The sequence below is a fragment of the Calypte anna genome, chromosome 9 (assembly GCF_003957555.1).
Source record: "Calypte anna isolate BGI_N300 chromosome 9, bCalAnn1_v1.p, whole genome shotgun sequence".
Lineage (NCBI taxonomy): Eukaryota > Metazoa > Chordata > Aves > Apodiformes > Trochilidae > Calypte > Calypte anna.
In genome coordinates this window covers 8412437-8433531 of record NC_044255.1, presented here as the reverse complement: position 1 = coordinate 8433531, position 21095 = coordinate 8412437, and the positions used below count along the sequence as shown (strand labels likewise).

Sequence of the window (21095 nt, the reverse complement as noted above, 5' to 3'; positions counted from 1 at the left end):
TTCATCTGATATTCAGACAGAGCTGTAATTTTTTTTACTTAGTTGTTGCTCTTCAAATTCTTGAATGAGCCTTTAACCCTGAGTTCCCTAAGTATTTCCTGTGATAACATTGTCAAAACAGCTTCCAGTTACCCTGGCAAAATGGCAAAAATGTTAGCATTGGCTGTTATCAGTAAGTTTTTCTTGAAGCAGACAGTATTTTTTCCTTCCAATTACTCCTAATTAATCCCTCATTTTCACACCTCTGCCTTTTCACATCCTTCGGATATTTGGAGACTGTGATCACACCCCACTTCTGTACTCTTTTAGCCACACCATTTCCAAGACAAGTTTTTTATGCTTTTCTCAAGTTAATTTCTCCTTTAGAAAGATTTTTTTTTTCCATTGTCCTTCCCTCTGAGGGCTGATAATTTTTTTCTGGAAACACAATGAATAAATGTAGTGTGCCTTGTAAAGTTAGGCTGAATACAACCATCTTTTTAAAAAAGTTATCTTCAATTGCTGAAGCCTGTTTTCAAGTGTCTTAGTAGGTGACCTGACTTTTGAAAATGCTGGATGCCCATTGATCTCATTTAAAGTCAACAAGAATTGCTGAAAATCACCTTTTAGTTTATTGCTAAAACATAACTTTGGGCTTCAACTTTGTGCCCTATTGTTATTGAAAGCTGAAACATTAGCATCTCTTCTGCAGCTGATATAGTTACATTCATTACATGAATGTGCAGCTAACAGGATTGCTTGTCAGCTTCCTTTTATTTATTTATTTTTTCACCTTGAAGATTTATTTGAAAAGCACCCTTTTTATGAGGCCAGAGTTAGCAGCAAGGCAGTTACAGTGTTATCTCTGCAGGACGACTACAAGTGTGTTGGTATTCTTTACAAGTAAATTCAAAAACCTTCAGGAGAGGTGGGAGGTAAATAATCACTCACTGTAAATCATTAACAGTGCCTTTGTATTTTCACAGTTACAAAGAATACAGAAGAATTTAGGGAGTAATTAATTGTTTCTCTTATGCTATATGAACAAGTTAGTGTTTGATAGATCCAAATGAGCCCTTCTGTTGCAGTTATTCAATAGTAATTTGAATGTTATGGAATTCTCATTTTCATGAGTATTGCTGTTTGGAGTGAGTTTAGTAATTTTGATACCTTATCAGCATAGTATTTTGTTTTAGAAGAACACAGAGACAAGACTTGGTGTCATAGACCCAAACTGTAAAGCTAAGGAATGAGTTTACATGCTTCTCTAAATACTGATCCTCTGAAGCTCCATGACTTCACTGCACAGCAGCCTGCTGTGGCATAATTATCAAAGGATGCTCTTTTTTTTTTTTTACTTCTGGGGAGTGATTTTTGTGGTTGAAAAGTTAGTTGCTGTAATTTGGCAAGATCTTTAAATATTGAAATATAGTAAAGGATTAAATTGGAGATCATATCTGTTATGGCATCCCATCTGGTTCTATGGATTTCAAGTCAGATCAGGGACTGTGCAGAATTTTGAAGTCAGGTTACTTACTGAGATGCTGTGGAATCAAAGTAAGAACAGTTTTCAGTAAGAAATCTTGTTTACCCAACAATGTTAACATGAAAAGAGAGCTCCATGGGGTGGGAGTACCTTGGTGTTGCTGAAGAATATTGAAGAAAATGGGTGCTGACAGTCCCAGGTCAACTCTGCAGAATTCTCAGTGTAGCTGTATTGTGTAACATATAAAAAGGCAAATTTGTAATCCAGTTTTGGGGTGGTCCTGTGAGGTACAAAGCAGGTTGGAGTAACTCTTTGTCTCTCTTGTAGAATCCTACGTAACTGCCATGATGACGCATCCAGATTCACAAGCCTCTTAGGGAAGCCTGGCTGTGACTACCTAGAGCAGGAGGACTTCATCCCACTGCTTCAGGTACCTGCAAAAGCTCAGCAGTGGATGGATGGTGGGGAGAGAGTAATGCTTCTTTGGTAGCTTCTTTATTTTCATGTCATCCAATGTTTACCAAAGACACCTGGACTTTGGTTTAAACAGCACCTGGGTGGGATTTATTTTGGACTGAAAGAGAAATAAGCATTTTAAGTGGACTCTTTTGCCTAAGTGCCAGCCAGCTCCATATCTAAAGTTGCTGAGGACTCTCAAAGCTTTATTAAGTCTCTTGTCAGGATTCTTATTTATCAGTGCCTGGTAATGAGGCTGAAGTTTCCTCCATTTCTCTAAGTAGTTGTTAGGAAAATTGCATGGTGCTGTTGATGCTCAAGTATGACACCAAAGCTTATTAGAAAAGTTGTAAAAGTTGCTTGACAAGACAATTACAGTTAAATTTATCTAGCAAGACTACCAGATAAAATATCACATGGAAATCTTGGCCAAAAATGTTGCAGTTCTGTTTGTTCTGTATATGCCTCTAAACCTACTGGTACAAAAGTCTCACTGCTGATTTTTTTGTTTTTTCCCCTGGGTTACATCTGTGCATCCTGATTTAATTTTTTTTTCTTCTTGTTACTCACATGATATTTTTAACAAAGCAAAGCACCATTCTTTTATTATTTTTGCCCATTTAAGCAGGCTCTGGATGGGTATAGGGTTTCTTTGTTTTTCTGAATGTCAGATTCATCTGCTCCTATGATCATCTGTTGGTTTTGGGGGTTTTTTTGAGCTTTTCCACATAGCTGTAGTTTTCTCCCCATGTGTTGCCCTCTGTGGAGGTGCTTTGCTGGAGAAAGATTTCTGTGTCTGCATTGGATGTTTCTGTGGCTCAAACAAAACTGGAACTCCTATGGGTAAATTTTCTCATGTTCTTCCTCTTCTCCCCAGTGGGCACACTGCCTTCCCTGGTTGTTAGCAGCCCTGCATTTTAGCTGCTGGTGCAATCAAGGGCATGCACAGTCTTGCTGTCAGTCACCCAGCAATGTTTCACTGTATTTCACCATCAGACATCAAGTTAGATTGGCCAAAATCTGGTCACCTCCCACCCTTGGTAAATCCCTTTGCCATGGGGGCATTCTCAGAGCAAAACTCTGAAAGCTTCTGTGGGTATTTTAAGGGTAGAGGAGTTGGACATGTAGAAATTCCACATTGGTTACTACAGGATCTGAGCTGATTCATTCAGGATCCAAGCAGTTTCTCCATGTTTTTGATCAGGCATCTCTCAGCAGATTTGGCATCATGAGCCAACACTGATCTTGAGAACAAAGCCTCTTCACAGGTAGTTCAGGTACAGTTTGGAAAAACACAGATTGTGTCAGTGTTTTCTGAGACTCGCATGAGCTTTCATTGTTATGGAGGACATAAAAGGCAACTTTTTCAACAAGGAAACAGGTTCATGATGGACAGAAGGACATGTTTCTTTGTACAGTGTATATTTAAGCTGCTGCATCTGCCAGAGCTGGATGATCATCTCACGGATGTGCTGGGTGGGTCTTCTGGATTATTTCCCAGGTTGTCTTTGTAAACTACTGTCCTGTCCAAATGCTAAGCAGGCATGGCATGAGTGGAAGGTCTCTACTTGGTCCCAGTAGTGCTTTGAATGTCCCAGAGCTGCAAATACATTTTGTTTTGGAACATAAATGGCAAAAATGCACTGCATTCCCTGGCAAAGCTTTGCTAACCCTGCCTCTGCCCCTGCTCTTTGTGTGCAGAACTTGCTGCTGGGAGTCCTTAATGTTTGCCTTGCTTCATCTTCCCATCTTGCCATCTTCTTACTGGGCTTTGCACCTGGCACTTGGGGCATGAGCTATTTCCTGAGAGCCTCGAGCCCTTGGGCAGTTGGTTACAGCAGCTTCCCATTCCCCAGCATTGTCCTCCTTGGTTGGGAAGCTGTGGGGGCACTCCAGAAATGGAGACAGGAACACTGCAGTCTGGGAGCAGCAGGATGGGGGGAAGGACCTCCCAGGATCTCTCTCTCACAGAATGACACCTAAGTCTAGTAAGTGTTAACATCTTCTATGAATGGAGAAAAAAAAATCTTGGAGAGGAGATAGTTGCATGGTCAACTAACTGATTTTTTGTCTCATTCAAGGGAAATGGATTTTCATTTACTCACTAACTCTCTTCCTTTGTTTTTCTGTCTTTAAGTAAATCAAAATGGCCCAGCAGGTGCGTATTTCCCAGAAAATATATTCTACTTATAATTCTAGGAGGCTCACTTGATAGAGAAAAAGCTGGTGTGAGAGAAAATGGGTTTAGGTTGTGCCAGGGGAGGTTTAGGTTGGATATTAGGAAAAATTTCTTAACAAGTGGTGAGGCATTGGAGTGGGCTGCCCAAGGAGATGGTGGTGTCTCCATCCCTGTAGGTGTTCAAGAAGTGTCCAGATGTGGGAGTTCAGGAAATGGGATAGTTGTGGTAGTGGTTGGATCATGGTTGGAATGGATGATCTTGAAGGTCTTTTCCAACCTTAATGGTTTTATGAGCCTGTGATTCTCTGTCATTTCAGTTTGGTTGTTAATGCTGCCAATGCAGTTTCAAAAGTAAGCGAATGTATTGGTTTGTCAACCCAGCAACTCCTAAATATTAAAAGGAGAGGGAAATCTGTTTAATTTGATTTGGTCTTGTCTTGCAGGATGTGGTGGAAACTCATCCTGGGCTGACATTCCTGAAGGATGCTCCGGAGTTCCATTCCCGGTACATTACGACGGTAGGCTGGCTCCTTTGATCTCCTGGGAAACAGTTGTACTGAGCCTCCCCTCCTGATCTGTCACACCAGCAAATCCTTCAGTTCTTTAAAAAAAAAGGTTTTAATATGACAAGCAGTGAGTTCTTAAAATAACTCCTTGCAAAGGAGAAATGAATCTGCCTGTGTACAAGAGGTTGTTCAAAAGCTTGGTAAGAATTCTTTCTGGTCTTAAGCAAAGGTATCAAAATTCTTTCTGGCCTGTAATGCTGATGAAGGAAAATGAGAGGTCCTTCTTTGGGCTTTGAGAGCTGCTGAGTCACCCCTAGCTCTGCTGGGCTGCTGAGATGTGCAGGGTCCTGTGTTTGAAGAGTTCTGTCACTTAAGCATGGAGAATCTGTGATTGTTCCATGGTACAAAGCATCCACTGCACACGGGTCTCCCATCCAACTCACCTGCTTCTCACCCTTGCTGGAAAGCCTCTCTTGGCTCTCAAGAGACAAGGGCTCAAGGGCTTAAATTTTCCTGTTTGCCTGCCAGGGTCTGCATGGACCAGCAGCACCATTCATTGGAAGCTGGGAGATCACTGGCAGACAGGCTTGTTCCTTCCTGTAAGGAGCAGGTGGCAGAAAGGGGGAAAACATCAGTCCCCATGGAGCAGGACAAATTGATACTTTAGGTGTATTAACTGAGCAGAGTAGATGTAAAAATGGCCAGGGGATTGTGGAGGTGCATGAATGGTGAGTGTGGAAGGTGCTTGTGGCACGTGCACCCTGATATTTGGTGTTTAAAGTGCATAGAGGGATGAGAGATGAAAGATTTAAGGGCCTACTAGTACTGGTTTCTACTTGCAGTATTGACCAACTGTTCTTTGCCAGTAAGCAGGTTGAGGTACAAGGTAAGGTCGTCCTGGTTCCTCAAGTTCCATGCTGTTCTCATGTTTTCCAGGATCTAAAGGAGGGAGTAAAGACACAAAACAAATGGCTTTGTTGAGTAATCCCCCAAATGATCACCCCCAAATGATCACCCCTGGTGTACCAAAGCAGCAGTCATTGCAGTTTCTGGATCTCATCAGGGTGAAGCAAAAGGTGTCCTTGCCTTCTAGTGGGAGGTGTCCCTGCCCATGCAGGGGGTCAGAACTGGATGATCTTTAAGGTCCCTTCCAACCCAAACCAGTCAACATTTCTATGTTTTGTTGGTTTTTATTGTCCTGCAGGCAGAGGAAAACAAAGGTTGCTGGTTAGGAGTCCTGGTTTTGTCCATTAGGTTTATTTTTCTTGGGTTATTTTTGAGTCCTTGGAATGGTGTGAAAATTCTGTCCTGTTAAGAATTGCTGCAGAGCTGGCAGGGTTGATAATGGGTTATGTATGAGGTGAGAGCCACTTCAGCCTCTGAGCCCTTGTACAGTTTGGAAGCAAAGGCCAAACAAAGTCTAAAAATAGAATCCAGAATGGCAGCTGCTGGCAGAGGCATGAAAGAAGAAACATTCATCTTTTTCTTTGTGTTTAAGACCAGAGAAGATCATTGTGATTACCTAGGCTGCCCTCTTGCATTGCACAGGCCATGGAACATTGTTCAGTGATTGCTCTAGGTAGGACAGACTTTTTTCATTGGGTTTTAATTGAATTGACATCCAGCTTTCGGACACCCAACTTTGAAGTCTGGAGTCATAAAGAGTGTTCTTTTGAGACTTGTTCCAGTGACTAATCAAATGGCAGTGTAGAAGAAATGCATTCTGATCTGACTGGTTTAGGCTGTCTTTCAGCTTCTGGTTATATAGTTCATGAGAGACAAAAAAGTCCTCCTGCTGTCCCACATTTCCCTTTGTATACTTTTAAGGACCAGGATAACTACCAATGGGTGTCATGTTCAGCTGGGCAGGATACGTTTTGAGTCCCCAGACCATTCCTAATGCTCTCAAAATCATGTCCATCGGTACTTATGGAGCGTGGTTCCAGATCTTCTCTGGACTGAGAAGCAGCACTTGTGTGATAAAGTTGAAGCCTGACTCTTAAATGGTGATTGCCTAAAGTTAGCTGTAGCTGAGAAACCCATCCCATTGCAATTGTTAACCTGATGCATCCCTAAAGAATCATAGAATGGTTTGGGTTGGAAGGGACCCTAAAGATCATCAAGATCCAAACCCCCTGAATGGACAGGGACAGCTCTCACTACACCAGGTTGCTTCATCCAACCTGGCCTTAAACACTTCCAGGGAAGGGGCATCAGCAACCTCCCTAGCCAACCTGTGACACTGTTCTACAACCTTCATGGTGAAGAATTTTTTCCTAATAACCTGTGTTGTCCATATCATTGTGTAAAGTTAATTTTCACCTTGGAATAGCACATGCTCCTAAGGTTCACCAAAATCCTGGGGGTAGTATTGTCAGAATGATGTCAGGGACATCAGCAGTGTGTTTGTATGAGGTCTGGGCAGCAAGGATTGTGTTCTACAGATTTCAGTGCTATAGTGAAGTGAATTATATTTCTGGTTTCTCTCAGTGAATATGCTTTTTGTTGTTGTTTCCCCTGTTAAGTTTCTTCCATTTCTTTGATCACACATCTGCATTTTTCCCCAGTTGTGCTGACATTTGACAAGCTAACCAGGAGCAGACAAGGAAGGGCTTCCAGTTTTACTTTTAACTCCTTTCACCAGAGGTAGATCAGTAAAGGTGACAAACTGTTATCTCTACTGCTTACTTTCAGTGGTGCCACCAAGAGGATAAGGCATTGTTTCAGTCAGTCAGACATCAGTTGTGGCTTTCATTTCCACATTTCCTCTTGAAAAGTCCTGATTTTACTGGTGCAGGTCACTGTTTCAGTTGAGATCCATGTAAACTCCAGTGTCTAAAAACCTGAAAAACTCAGTTTCAAACTTATTCCTTGATATAAATAATGGATCTGCATGCTCAAGTTTGGGTATTTTCAGACCAGTGAGAATAATTGCAGAGTGGAGAGGGTAATTCTGTTTGGGAAACAAATGTTGCTTTCAGACTGCATAGTGAATTCAAGGTAGTAGTATGTACTAAAAAGATCACAGAGCAGTTCTCAAAAATAAATCCCCTTAGGGAGAGTGAGTAAAAAAACCCCAAAGTCACTGCATTTAAATTCCCAAACCCTGGTGTGTTTGGGGAGTTGATTTCAAAAGTCCTGTTTGTGTGTTGCAGGTTATACAGAGAATATTCTACACGGTCAATCGCTCCTGGTCAGGGAAGATCACTCTCACAGAGCTGAGGAAAAGCAACTTCTTGCAAGTATGTTGGTTTCTGCCTGAACAAGACACAGAATCCATCAGATCTTTGTTGCTGGAGCTGTGCCTGGGCTGGAGTGAGGGAGACCAAATGTTCAGTGCCAGGAGGAGTGCTGGAGTTATGCCTTGGGATGAGAGAGAGAAGCCCAGGGGCTGGAGTAACTGAGAGCATTCTGGCAGGAGGTCAAGGAGCAACTGTGCACCTGCTCTGAAGCTACAGCAACCAGATTGCCTCTTGGCTCCTGACCTAGCCAAAGAGGAAGGGAAGCAAGCCACAGCAGTGCACCTATGTGAAATGGCTCACTGAGCAGCCAGAAATAGTTGCTGGGCTGCCTGCAGTCCGTGGTGGGTTGGACAGCCAATTTCCTGGCTCCCAGCTGACAGGGGGTCAGGAGTTGAGTGCTGTGCAAGTGTGAGATCATGCACCTCAGGAGCTGATTAACCCTTCACAGAGGTTAATCAGTGAGGCTTAGTCCTTTTTACAGTCCCTGCCATGAATCCTTCTGCTGGGCAGGGGTTTCAGGATTTGGTTCTCTGAATCACAGAATTGTCACAGAAAAGACCTCTAAGATCACCACATCCAACTGTCAACATCCCTCCTCAATAAAATATCAGTACCTGTGCCACCCACTAGAGCATGTCCTGAAGTACCTCATCTACACAGGTTTTAAATAACTCCAGGGATGGTGACTCCAGCACCTCCCTGAGCAGCCCATTCCAGCACCTGACTACTCTCTCAGTGAAGAAATTCTTCCTCATCTCCAGTCCAAACCTCCCCTGGTGCAACTTCAGGCCATCTCCTCTGCCCCTGTCATTGTTTACTTGAGGGAAGAGCTCAGCACCCACCTCCCTACAGCCTCCTGTCAGGGAGTTTAGAGAGCAGTAAGGTCTCCTCTCATCCTCCTCTTCTCCAAACTACACATTCCCTCAGCCTCTCCTCACAGGACTTGTTCTCTGGACCCTTCCCCAGCTTGGTTGCCCTTCTCTGAACTCACTCCAGCAGCTCCATGTCTTTCTTGTGGAGAGGGAGCCAGAACTGAACACAGCACTTGAGGTGTGGTCTCACTGATATCTCTGTTCTCTGTATATTTTGCCCAAAAGAGCACCAGCTTAGACCTGTCTAAGGCTGCTCAAGTCCAGCTCTGGAGAGTCTAGGCTGAAAGGTTAAGGACTCAGCTAAAGCAGTGACACTTCCTCCCTTACAGCTGTAGAGTCCCTCAGAAGCCTGCAGCATGAATTCATGCTCCTCCTCCTCCTTTCAGACATTTTTTTTACCCCACTGATCACATCAACTAATCAAAAAAATCTATGCTCCCTTGGGTTCTCTCATGCCAGTCCAAGCCCTCTGATCCCAGTTCCTCCCTAACCTCTCTTATAAACACACCGTCCGAACTTATCCTACATTTTATTCACTCATTTTCCCCCTTCATGCCCTTCTCCCTTTTTCTGGCTGCATATATCTCTACCTTTCATCTCCTGCAGCAGAGAAATTCAGCTCTGGGACTGTAATTTTGCTTGGGCAACTCTTTGTGTGAATTGCATATTTGGACATGAGCTATAAAAGAAAGAAGTGACAGAAAAACCTCCCCAAGTGATCATCATCTGCAAAGAAAAATGGAGAGACCCATGAAGAATCCAGAGATGACTGAGCAGAGGTTATTAGAGTTGTGTGTCAGCAAGTCAGAATAGTGCAGGTCTGGCAGTGCCATCCTGTTGTCCTTGCCTGAAACTTTATTGAACCTACTGGATAGCAGGATGTGAGGTTATTGTTGAGGCTCAGTTGGGTTCCTTGAATGCAGAGATGACTGAAAGGTGGCATTGAACTATCAGAAACTACATACAGCACAGCATCTTCATATGTAGAAGGGCCACTAAGCCTGCCTGCTCAGAAACACAACCCCCTGGGATAGTTCTTGGGCTGTTTAACTTCATCCTTTCTTAGAGGCTGTGAGGACAGGGGAAGACGGATCTATGGCTCACTTGAGTCTGTGAGCTTTTGCACCTTCCTCCAGCCCTAATTTATTAGTCTGCAAAGGCTGCCTGGTGTCCTCAGCCCTGGGAGAAAGGGAAGCAGGGAGGTGACCCTGGTAGACATCTGGTACCTTCCTGTCTGTGGGAAGGTGGAGTTGAGGATGGAGGTAGGTGTGAAATGGGAATGAAACAAGGACATTGGTACCTTTCTAAATGTTTTCTAAAAAGCACCTTAACAGATTTCATGGTTGGAAATCTGTCTAAGCCTCAAAGTGAAACCAAACTGTTTCCAAACTGGGCCAGGAAAAATCAGTGTGATTGATTTGGTCTGCTTGGAGTCCATCTCTTTCCCCAGCCCAACATGAGCCTGGAGCAAAACTTGATTTTACCCTTCAGGAGCCAGGCAGGGATTTGTAATGTATACAGATGTGTCTCAGTTCCTGTGGAGAGCTGTGGACCTGCTGTTGTAAATGGCCCAAAAAGTCTCTGGTGCAGGTCAGCGATGCAACAGTTGTGGTTTTGTCTCCCTGCCTCACTCTTCTGCTGAAAATCAGCAGAGACTGTTCAGAGGAGTGGCAGAACTATTTGGCATAGATGTGCTAACCAGGACAGCCAGAGCCAGATGCTCTGGAAGTGCCCATTCAGGAATGCAGGAACAGAACTTCCTGCAGGGGAGAGAGGCTGCAGTTTGGATCTGCCATCTGAGTTCACTCAACTTCCAGGGAGATTAGAGAACCATAGCAGCTGAACTGCCTCCTTGTCTAGCTTTAACTTTCCACTTTGTTTGTATTCTTTCAGACTCTTGCTCTCTTGGAAGAAGAGGATGACATAAATCAGATCACAGATTATTTCTCCTACGAGCACTTCTATGTTATATACTGTAAATTCTGGGAGCTGGACACTGACCATGACCTTTACATCAGCCAGAAGGATCTGGCTAGGTATAGTGATCAAGGTATGTTGCCTGTAAGCTGTGGTGGGGTGGAGGGGATTGCTGAAAATAAAATGTTCCCTCTAAGGAGTAAAGCCGAGGTTTACTATGTTCATTTGGTTCAATTTGGTTCATTTGAGACCTCAAATTTAAATAGAGCCACCTCTTGCACAACCACTGATTTACAGAACCAGTTGTAGGGGCTTAGACACAGAGAAGTGCAGTACATGCTTTTTTCTGCATGAGCAGCTGGAGAGGAAGCTGCTGTTCACATGGGTCACCACCGTGACAAGCTACAGTGGTACCTTGAAACTTGCTTATGGTTTACTAAGAGTTTTGCAGGAACTTGGAAAATGGAGATAAGAGGGATAAGCCAGTGTGAGCTTCAAGACAGCTGAAGTGCAGTCTCATTATGGGTGAGAGAAAATTCCAGAGTCCAGTGAAGCCTGGTGAATTTCAGTTGGTAGATGCACTCTGGAGAAAAACTCTCTCAAATTAAGTGTGGGATTCCTTACCACAAGTTGAGCAGATGTTGCAGGTTTTCAGAGGTTCAAGGGCCATGGACGAGTTCACAGAATACAAATTCTCAAAGGGCTAAAAAATCCAGTGTGGCTCCAGGGATCTGGAGGTGTGGTGAGTTGTCAGGCATTGCTACAAGAAGAGGCTGAGGGAGCTGGGATTGTTCAGCCTAGAGAAGGGAAGAGTCTGGGGGGACCTTAGAACTGCCTTCCAGTGCCTGAAGGGAACCTACAGGAAGTCTGCAAAGGGACTTTTCATAAGTGTCCAGTGGTAGGACAAGGGGAAATGAATTTAAGCTGGAGCAGAAGAGGTTTAGATGGATCTGAGGAAGAAGTTCTTCAGTATGAGGTTGGTGAGACTCTGGAGGAGATTCTCCAGAGCAGCTGTGGCTGCCCCCTCCCTGGAGGTGTTCAGGGCCAGGCTGGAGGAGGCCTTGAGCAACCTTGTCTGGATGAGAGGTGTCCCTGGCCATGGCAGGGGGGGTTGGAGTAGATGATCTTTAAGGTCTCTTCCAACCTAAGCCATTCTATGATTGCTGGAGCTCTGGAGATGGGGACAGCATTCCATAGGAGCCAGGATCCTAGTGGGCTGAAGTAAGAAGGAAAAGGGGTGTGAGAATGACAGTGCTTGTTTCACAAAATGCTGCATAACAGAGACCAGCAAAGTGGCTGGACAGACAGTGTAGGTTGAGCATTCTTGCACCTGTGGGAAGTGGCTTTGTGTGGATTCAGCATTAACAACTGATTGGAGTTATTCCTGTGACCTGTGGTTTCATTTTTGCCTGTGTGTTTTCTTTGTTTCCAGCTTTATCCACCAGAATTATTGAGCGAATATTCAGCGGTGCTGTGGTGAGGTGAGGAACAGCACATTGGCTAAAGGGATAAGGGAAGGGAATTAGTGTCAGGCTGGTCAGAAATGCAAGAATACTCTCAAATATCCCCACTGGTCAGAACTGTTTCCATCGTGCTACTCCAATTGGAGCTGCTTGACAATGTAGTGGGACTTCTGGGGGTCCTAAGAAAACAAATTACAAAATCTTGTGGGATGACCACCTCTAGACTTTGTAGAACAAGCTGGGCATAGCCAGAGGGAGCATGCAAACACTGTGTATTTGTGGCACAGGGATAGCTGGAGGGCACAGCTTTACAGTCTCCAAAAACTCCCAACAGTTGTGGAAGGGGATGAGGTAGGTGAGGCTGAGCTCTGCAGTGACAGCCAGGGAGCAAATGGGGGACCATCCAGGGAGTGGTGCTACAGAGTGCAGGGAGGACAAGCTACATGGGTGACATTTTCTTTTTGTAATGGTTTGGGGCTTTTGAAAAACAGGCTGGATAACATTCTGAGTGTTTAGGAGTCTGATGATTTGGGGGGGTTTTGTGATTGGTTTGTTTGTTTTTCTCATGTGTCTTCCAGAGGCACTGAAGTTCAAAAGGAAGGCCGCATGAGTTATGCTGATTTTGTGTGGCTCCTGATTTCAGAGGAAGACAAAAGGAGTGCTACAAGGTCTGACTGATTTCTGTGTCTTAATAAAAGCATTGAGACGAGCAGATAAGATGAGAGAAACTTCCACAACCTACTGCTTTCTACAAGAAACAGCAGCTTAGGTTTATTAGGAAGAAAATTACTTACTGTCAATGTCTGGTCAGATAATTTGCCTTTCTTGAGGAGAAACTTTGTAGAAGCAGAGTTTTCTTGTCATGTTTAAATGTCCTGGTAGTCATCAATCCCTTTGGTTATCCCATGCCAGGAAGCCCTGTCTCTGAGCATAATCCCATGAAATGTTTGCAGCAGAGAGGCACATGCACTTCAGTGTATCAGAAGGGTCTGTGGGGAAATGTCACTGTGTCACCTTGTAGAACCTGCCTGTGTTCCTGGTTTGTACAACCAGAAGGGGCCTGTTGCACAGACCTGAATTAGATTGTGGGATTATTAGGACAAGGAATCTCATGAGTAGCAATGAGAAGGGGAATTCACAACTTCTCCAGAGTTGGACTATCCGGAGACCAACAGAGGATATAGAGTGCAAGTACCTGCAAGTATTGTCTGCTGTATAAAGGAGTAGAGGAAATAAATGCATACCAGTCCTGCCTCATCACTCACTGGGGTCATCTGGGGACAGCCAGTGTCCTCCTGGATTCAGAGTTGGTTGTATCTGGCCAACTTTTGCTGAATCAAGCAGGGACACCCCAACCTACTTGAGCTAATGGACACTTCCTACAACTGCAAAGTGAAACAGGTCCCAAGTGTGGTTGTGCTCACAAGACAGCTAGGAGACTATCAGGAGGTGCTCTTGAGTGTTGGCCTTTGCCCTCATCCAAAGAATATTTTTCTGGCAGCCTTTGAGCAGAAGAGGTTTAGAGGACAGGGGATGGGGAATGTGCATTGCTGCAGTCTCTGCTGTGTGGCTGCCCAATGCAGTGCTGTGCTTTCAATTGTCCTGTCTCTTTTTCCTAGTATTGAGTACTGGTTTCGGTGCATGGACCTGGATGGGGATGGAGTGCTCTCCATGTATGAACTGGAGTACTTTTATGAGGAGCAATGTGAGAGGATGGAAGTGATGGGTATAGAGCCCCTGCCATTTCAGGACTTGCTGTGTCAGATGCTTGATCTTGTCAAACCAGAGAGGGAAGGTAAGTCCTGTTTAATGGGAGGTTCCATCATCTGTAGGTGACGTTGCTCTGGCAGGGGGGGTTGGACTTGATGATCTCTCAAGGTCCCTTCCAACCACTAACTTTCTGTAATTTGTTGATCTGTAGGAGAGTGAGAAAGCAATGTCACTGTGAAACCCATCTATAAGTTGAGCCTTGTGTTAGAAACACAGCCTGAAATGACTGCACAAGGTCAAAATTTGACCAGTAGCTAGTGTGCCATAATGCTCTGCATCAGGAGGACTGAGATCCTAAACCCAGAAACTTTGTGAACTAACTCACTGGAACTGGAGCAACAAGTCTTGTATATACCAGCTGGTTTATGCAATTCTTGTGTGTTCCAGGATCTGCTGACAGTCTAGATTATGAAAGCTGACCATCCCCATTCACATTCCTCCATATTTCATGTGAAGATGAAAGACCTCAATATGTTTGAGCTCTAAGCCTTAATAAACCTACCTGGTTCCTGAAGAATGGTAAAATCATGTGATGACTTGGGAAGCTGACAAGGAGCAGGTCCAGTCCCTTACTAAGTGTGAACACAGCAGCACAATGGTGATGTGGGATTTTTGTTTCCTGTAGGAAGAGTGACCCTGCGAGACCTGAAGAGGTGCAGAATGGCTCATGTATTCTACAACACCTTCTTCAATTTGGAGAAATATCTGGATAATGAGCAGAGGGATCCCTTTGCAGTGCAAAAGGTACAAAGCAGCTTCATTTCCAAATAGAGACCTTCTCAAACCCATCTTCAGAATGCAATTGGCTGTAGGCAAAATCCATCTACATGTAGATGGAGAACCATTTGCACAAGTAGAGCAGAGGAACAGGTCACCCACAGAGGCTCCCCAGTTTCTGTCCTTGGAGGTTCTCAATATGTGTCTGGACAAAGCCTTGAGCTCCCCCCTGATGTGACTTCTGAGCAAACTCTGATTTGAGCAGAGGCTGGGACTAGAGACCTCCTGCTGCTATTCTATGAGTTGTTAGCCAGCACTGGTCCTACTGCACCAGCACTGGCAGGGCAGTGTGTGATGCCAGAGAAAATAACTGGAGCTTGCTGAGTTGCACTGACGGAGCAGGATGAAGAGGGAGGCAGGCTCAGCAGCACTAGAAGGACCTGGTTTGCTCAGTTTAAAAAAGAAGCTGTGAGATTCAAAAATTGAGGTCCCCTTTGTCTCTTCCCATCTACATATTATGCAGTCATAAATAAGTAGGCTACATGTTTAATGTTTATTAGATATGTTAGTATTATTAAACAGGCATTTTTATACAGCACAGGATAGGTGGCAGGTGAGATGCCAACTCTGTGATCAGGCCACACGTGCTGCCTCCTAGATGGAAGGGACATAGCAGATTGTATCTGGTTATCAGCCTGGCTGCACTGTCCTTCATCAGCCTCTCTTCCCAGGCAGAGAAAACAGGAGGAGAAGGTGGCTTTTGGATTGCACAGTTGTTCCTCACCACTAACAAGGGAACGTTGAGAGACTTGACTTGCATCAGCTCTTCGTGTAAAGCCCCTCACTTCTGGTTTCCCTTGCCTATCCAGTGAGACCAGATGGGTCAGCAGCCTAAAGATTATCTCCCAGAAGCCTTTTGTCTGGTCAAAATACAGTAAAATGGTGGGGATACCAAAACCAGCTCTGGTTCTCTCATAGTTGTTCCCACATAACCCATAAGAGCAACTTTGGGGTTCCATGAGTCAAGGCTTAAATATATTCTGGTCAAGAACTTCTCCATTTCTGGTTGGTTGTTTCAAGTGGACCATCATCAGAGCAGTCAAGAGGGGCTGCAGGAGGTTACTTACTTTCCCCATCATATAGTAAATGGCAGAGGGCCAAATGTTGATCAGGATGTTGTTCTGTAACTTCCCACACTTGCCCAAACTTAGCAAATTGTGAGGAGCTCCTCGAAAGATGAGTTACAATTAACATTTAATCAGTGATTTAAAAGCATTTGGTACTTTAGCCAATTACAAAGTGCCCAGACACAGGGCTTGCTGAGCTGGAGCAGTTAGGAACTTTCAGCATTGCTGAAATGAAGCAGGCTCAACTTGTTGGCAGCTTGGGTCACACCCTGAACTTTATAAACCAAGGGATGTTGGGTTTTTTTCCAGACTCATTTATGTGCAGACGTTCAAATCCTTTAAAATCATCACAACCCTTTCAGTTAAGGCAGCTTTTCCCTGGTTGTCTCTATGCCATTGCTTACTGTGCCTAGAAATGCTGTTACATATGTTTAGACCTTTTTTTAAACACTTGGAAAGAGTTCTGGATGTAGTGTGCTTGACTCTCTGCTCTCCTCAGGACATAGAAAACGATGGCCCTGAACCCTCTGACTGGGACAGGTACGCTGCTGAAGAGTACGAGATACTTGTGGCTGAGGAGTCTGGGAATGAGCAATTACAGGAAGGGTAAGCAGAGGCATTGAACTGCCCTGGGGACACCTTGTTTGGCTCCAGTTGAGGTTTAGGAGGAGCACGTGGATGCTGCTTTTAAGCAGAGATAGTGAATTAGTGGACTTAGCATTTGGACTCGACACTGGAGCATGTGAAGCCTGGACCAGATGCTCCAAAAGGGAATATGGGTGTGTTTGTCACAATGAGCTGCTTTGTGGGCGTTCATCTGAATCAGATACACACACTGCAGCAGGGAAGATAGCTGGGAGAAAGGACAGAAGACAAAGCCTTTTTCTTTTGGCAACCAGGCAGAAAGAGATCAAATGACTTTCGCTGCTCTTGGCCACGTATTGACCATGCCACACTGTCACATTATCACTTCTAATCAGAAGCTGTAGCTCTCTTACATTTATCATACCTAGTGGAGATTTTTCTTTGGTCCAATAATTTTACTTTCTGCCCAACTTTCTGCCTGTTAGTCTGTGCTTTTCATGAGCTGTGTTTCAATGTGTCCCTTCATTTACTGTGTTTGTTTAAACTTTTTCTTGACATCGGTGTTGGTTTCTGCAAAACCTGCTCTAATTTTTGCAGCCTTCTATAAAATTATGGACAGATACTCTAGCTGTCCTTAAGGGTCAATGAGTTTAGGCAGAGCACTTGCTCCAGAGCCTCTCTGTATGTAAAGACTTCCAGCAGAGGCTCCTACTAGAGACTCAGTACACTTATCTTTTAGATTTGTGTCTATGTTAGTATCTTCTTAAGGATATTTCTCTAGAGGTCTCCAGATGGATACAATGAGCATCCAAAAAATGCTTACCCCATGTTAATCTTGCTCAATTCAGGATTTCATCCATTCTTGAACAGTATCTGTAGAGCCATTAGAGTGCTGAGAAGATTGCACAATTTTCACAACTTTTCACATTGGCCATTGCTTGGGAGAAGAGTAGCACCTGCTAATTAGCCACACAGATTTGCAAAGCTACTGAGAGCTGTGTCTCCTTCTCTCCCTGTGATGTGTATCCAAACAGCTATGGGCTGTGCCCTCATCTCATTTGAGCTGCCTTGCCTTTTTGTGGCCTTCACAAGGGAAGATGAGGCAACACAGGACAGAAGATAAAACTGCTGGATCCCCTGCAGCTGCTCTGTGTCCTCAGCACAGTAAAAAAAACAGGAGTCTGCCATAACAGCTTTGCAGGACCACAGATCCCTAAAAACAGAGAAGTGGCAGGTGATGTCAGATTTTTGAAGCCTGTGTCTGGAACAGCTCTGTGTCTTCCTGTAAAGAGCATGTCAGCAACCTTGCTGCTTGCTTTTAGGAGCCCCTGAAAAGCTCTGTAGTCATGGCAGCAGGATTAGAGCTCATTCGTGGAGCATAGCAACAGACCACGCAGGAAAAAAATAAGGGGAAAAGAAAAACAAAAAGCTGGACACCCAGACAAATGTACCAGAAACAAGCATTGAGTTTGTACAAATACATGATTTCTGCTGTTCTTTGGGGATACCAGAAGTGGGGAGCAGGGACAGAACCAAGACAATTTATCAGCTTTGAGAGATGGGAAGATTTCTGACTAAGCTGACAAAACCTGAAACCTGGTATTTGCCTTATTAATACATTTGAAAATAATCATCATTCAGCAATGGCAGATGAATTAGTAAGTGAATTACCACATTTGTGACTTAGCCCTCTCCATAGCTTCTCTGGATGGAAGGTTTCTATCTGGCTGGCTGGCTGCAGGTGTGCCCATGAGAGAGCACTCCTCCTGGAAGAGGGATCAGGTCAAGATGTAGTGGATGTCAACTCAGAGTGACTTCAAAATCCTGTGATTGTTGAGAGCTACAGTCACCAAAAATGAGAGTTGTCATCTGGCTTGAGAGAACCATGAAGCATCATTCACTGGAAGCTGCTCTGAGCACTTCTCAGCCATGCTCTGCTTCATACACCCATGTATGAGATTCATCTGGGCAGGAGACTGGTCCCTGGTGAACAGATACTCATCATTGTTTGAAGGCAGAACTTTGAGTTCAGTTGTACCATCACAAGCTCTTAATGCAGATCTGAGAGTTCATTTTGCAAAAATCTTACTTCCACTCCACTGCCTGGCAGAAGTGGGCACCACTTTGTTCACTGTTCCAGAAAGCAGTTTGAGGCAACTGATGTACATGGAAGCCCTGATTGCCTTCATGGAGAGATCTTTCTCCATAGGAAGAGAAATTAGGAGGAAGAGGCCATCTTTTGTCAGCTGCTGACTGGAAAGGATCCCCTTCAGCTGAGCAACACAAAACAAGGGGACAGTGCAGCCTTGCTCAGAGGCAGACAGGTAGGACGAGGACACAGCTGATGTTGGTTTAGCCTTTGTCTTGTCTTCCTCAAGCCAGCTGCTTTCATGAACCCAGCAGCTTAAGGAAGGGAAGGGGGAAGAAGTACATACAGTGACAAAATGTGTTTGCCAAAAGGGAGGACAAAAAATTCCCTGGATCTGCCATGGTTGAGTCTTGAGGAATGGGTGTTTAATGTACACACGAGCCACTATTTCTATTTGCAGGACTGTGAAGTTGTGAAACTGGCCTGGAAGGGGAGGAGATGATAATCTTTAGTGCTAAGCTTGTGGAGAAGCTGCTCCTTGGATGCTTGCTAGCTCTGAAGGTGGAAAGCAACATTTCTAAGATGGGAAGACACTGCTGAGCTTTAAGGAGCAAGAGACAAATAGAAAAGTAACTTGCAGGAAAAGGACGGTGGGAAGCCCCTTTTGAAGAAGATGTGAAAAAGTTTAGTCCAGAAATAGAAGGGACCACAAAAAAACCTTCTAATGGTTCCCCAAGTGCTGGTGAATGTGCAAGATAAACCATACAGGAGAAAGGTCACATTCCACATCTAGGAAAAGGCAGAAATCTCAACAGTGTTGGTAAAACTGAAGGCAAAGGGGACACAAAAGAACAGCATTCAAATGGAAATAAAGAATTTTATTCCTCTTAAACCAAGGAGACGTGAGAGAAACTGAGGCACATAGCAGCATGCCCAGGGAGTCCCCTTCCCACCCAGGGATGCAGCAGGGCCACGGTGCCCACTTGTTGGGTGCTCATCCTTGCATGCAGAGGCAGAACAGCTGCTGGTCTAGGATCCAAACTTTGATTTGGTTTCCCTTCTCCCACTTATGCAAAGATCCAGAAGGTGGCAGAATTACTCAGCAGGTGTGTTCCTGAATTGAAGACGAGATGAAAACTTTGCCCAGGAAGATCTCTGTGCTGTTTGCCTCACAGAGAGATCACAAGACCACAGCACAGATTTCCTCCCCCCAGCAGGACATACACGCTTGAGAGGCTCTCGAGGATCTGCTCTGCCTGCATACAGGTTAGTAAAGGTCAAAACAGCACAAAAAAGTGGTAGATAGTTCTTTCTTGGTGCCATTCGAGCTGGGGTATCAGAGGACTTAACCTTTTTGCAGCACATTTTATCACTGAACAATCCAAAGCTATTCCTGTGCTTGCCATTGGAGCACCTGCTGCAGCGTTTCCTTCCTGAGCAGCATTGGTTTCAGAAGTGATAGAAGGAAAGAAAAAGAAGAGTTTTCAAAGGGAGAGTTTGAATTTCTTGGGAGCCCTGAGAAACTAACCTGTAGTGTGCTGAAACCAGAGGGAAAACAGCTTAAAATCTCTGGACCAAGAATGGGGTGAGACCCCCAAAGAGCAAAAAGAGCAAAGGAAGCCCCAAAGAGCACCTTCTTCAGCAGAGCACAGAAAAGCAGCCCAAATATTGCAACCTCCCCAGGTCATAAGCACTAAGACCTGGGTGTTCAGCTTCAAACCAAGTGAGAGGACAGCATGTCCACAATTGTTCTTCTGTGGATGTCAAAACATAGCCTAAGCCAGAAGGTGCTTTGGAAACCAAAGGTGCTTCTGAGCAAGTCTGAACAAGCCAAATCTCCTCTGGGGTTGGATGACTTTATTCCTACACCAAACTGTTAAGGCTACTGGCAGTTATTACTGAAGCTGGATCCAAATTTTATAGTGCTGAACACCAGTGAAAAGTTGTTTCGGAACTTACAAATGAGGATGCCCAGGAGCACAAAGTCATATAAGCTTCCAGAATACCCATTACTACAGCACTGTTCCCGGTGCCTGATAAATATCCTCCTCCAGGTTAACATCTTGCATGCTGATGTATTTTAACCAGCTGCTTTAGTAGCCACTAAAATAACTTACCTGGAAAAAGCTCTCACCCAAATTTGGCTTTTAAAGACATAACCTTTTATCGTTGCAGATCATTTGAAGAAGACTATGACACAGATGAAGTCTTATCTCCCTCTGAAACTGGAGACAAGTCAGATAAACTGGTTGTCTCAGATCTCTCAGCATAGAGAATGGAAGACATTAATCCCTATTTTTCAAACTGGATAGCATTCAGTCCTAAGACACTTAGGGATTTTTCTTAAATCTGTCATAGGAGCAATGTGCTTTATTTTGTACACTCTAACTTGAGAACCCTTTTTCTCTTCCTGTGTAATTGCAATAAGGTAACTTCTATAAAAAAGGCTTTTTACAATGTGTTATTCTGCACGCTCATTAAAAACAGTGATTGCCCCTTGTTTTGTTTCTGTAGAAATTCTGTTGTCTCCCCAGCTCTGCACTAAATGCCAGCATCTAATGAACTGCACAAGCCACATGCCACATCTACACTGGTCATTGCTCAGCCAGTCCTGGGCCATGTGGCTTTATAGCACAAGTGGCAGAAGAGCTGCCAGATCAATTTAATTTCAATCTGTATTAGAAAGCTCTTAAAACACACCTCAGAG

The 21095-nt window shown here is 44.3% G+C and overlaps 1 protein-coding gene across 1 annotated transcript in view; it reads left to right on the top strand.

Annotated features, from left to right (window-relative positions):
• Nucleotides 1–20888, top strand: part of PPP2R3A (protein phosphatase 2 regulatory subunit B''alpha) — a 50840-nt gene extending 29952 nt beyond the window's left edge. The window contains 10 exon segments of the mRNA XM_030455941.1: nt 1793–1895; nt 4544–4618; nt 7762–7848; nt 10614–10770; nt 12070–12118; nt 12679–12768; nt 13720–13895; nt 14496–14614; nt 16214–16320; nt 20564–20888. Coding sequence (XP_030311801.1) covers nt 1793–1895; nt 4544–4618; nt 7762–7848; nt 10614–10770; nt 12070–12118; nt 12679–12768; nt 13720–13895; nt 14496–14614; nt 16214–16320; nt 20564–20660 — 1060 coding nt within the window. The 3' untranslated portion in view covers nt 20661–20888.
• Nucleotides 20889–21095: the final 207 nt, after the last annotated feature.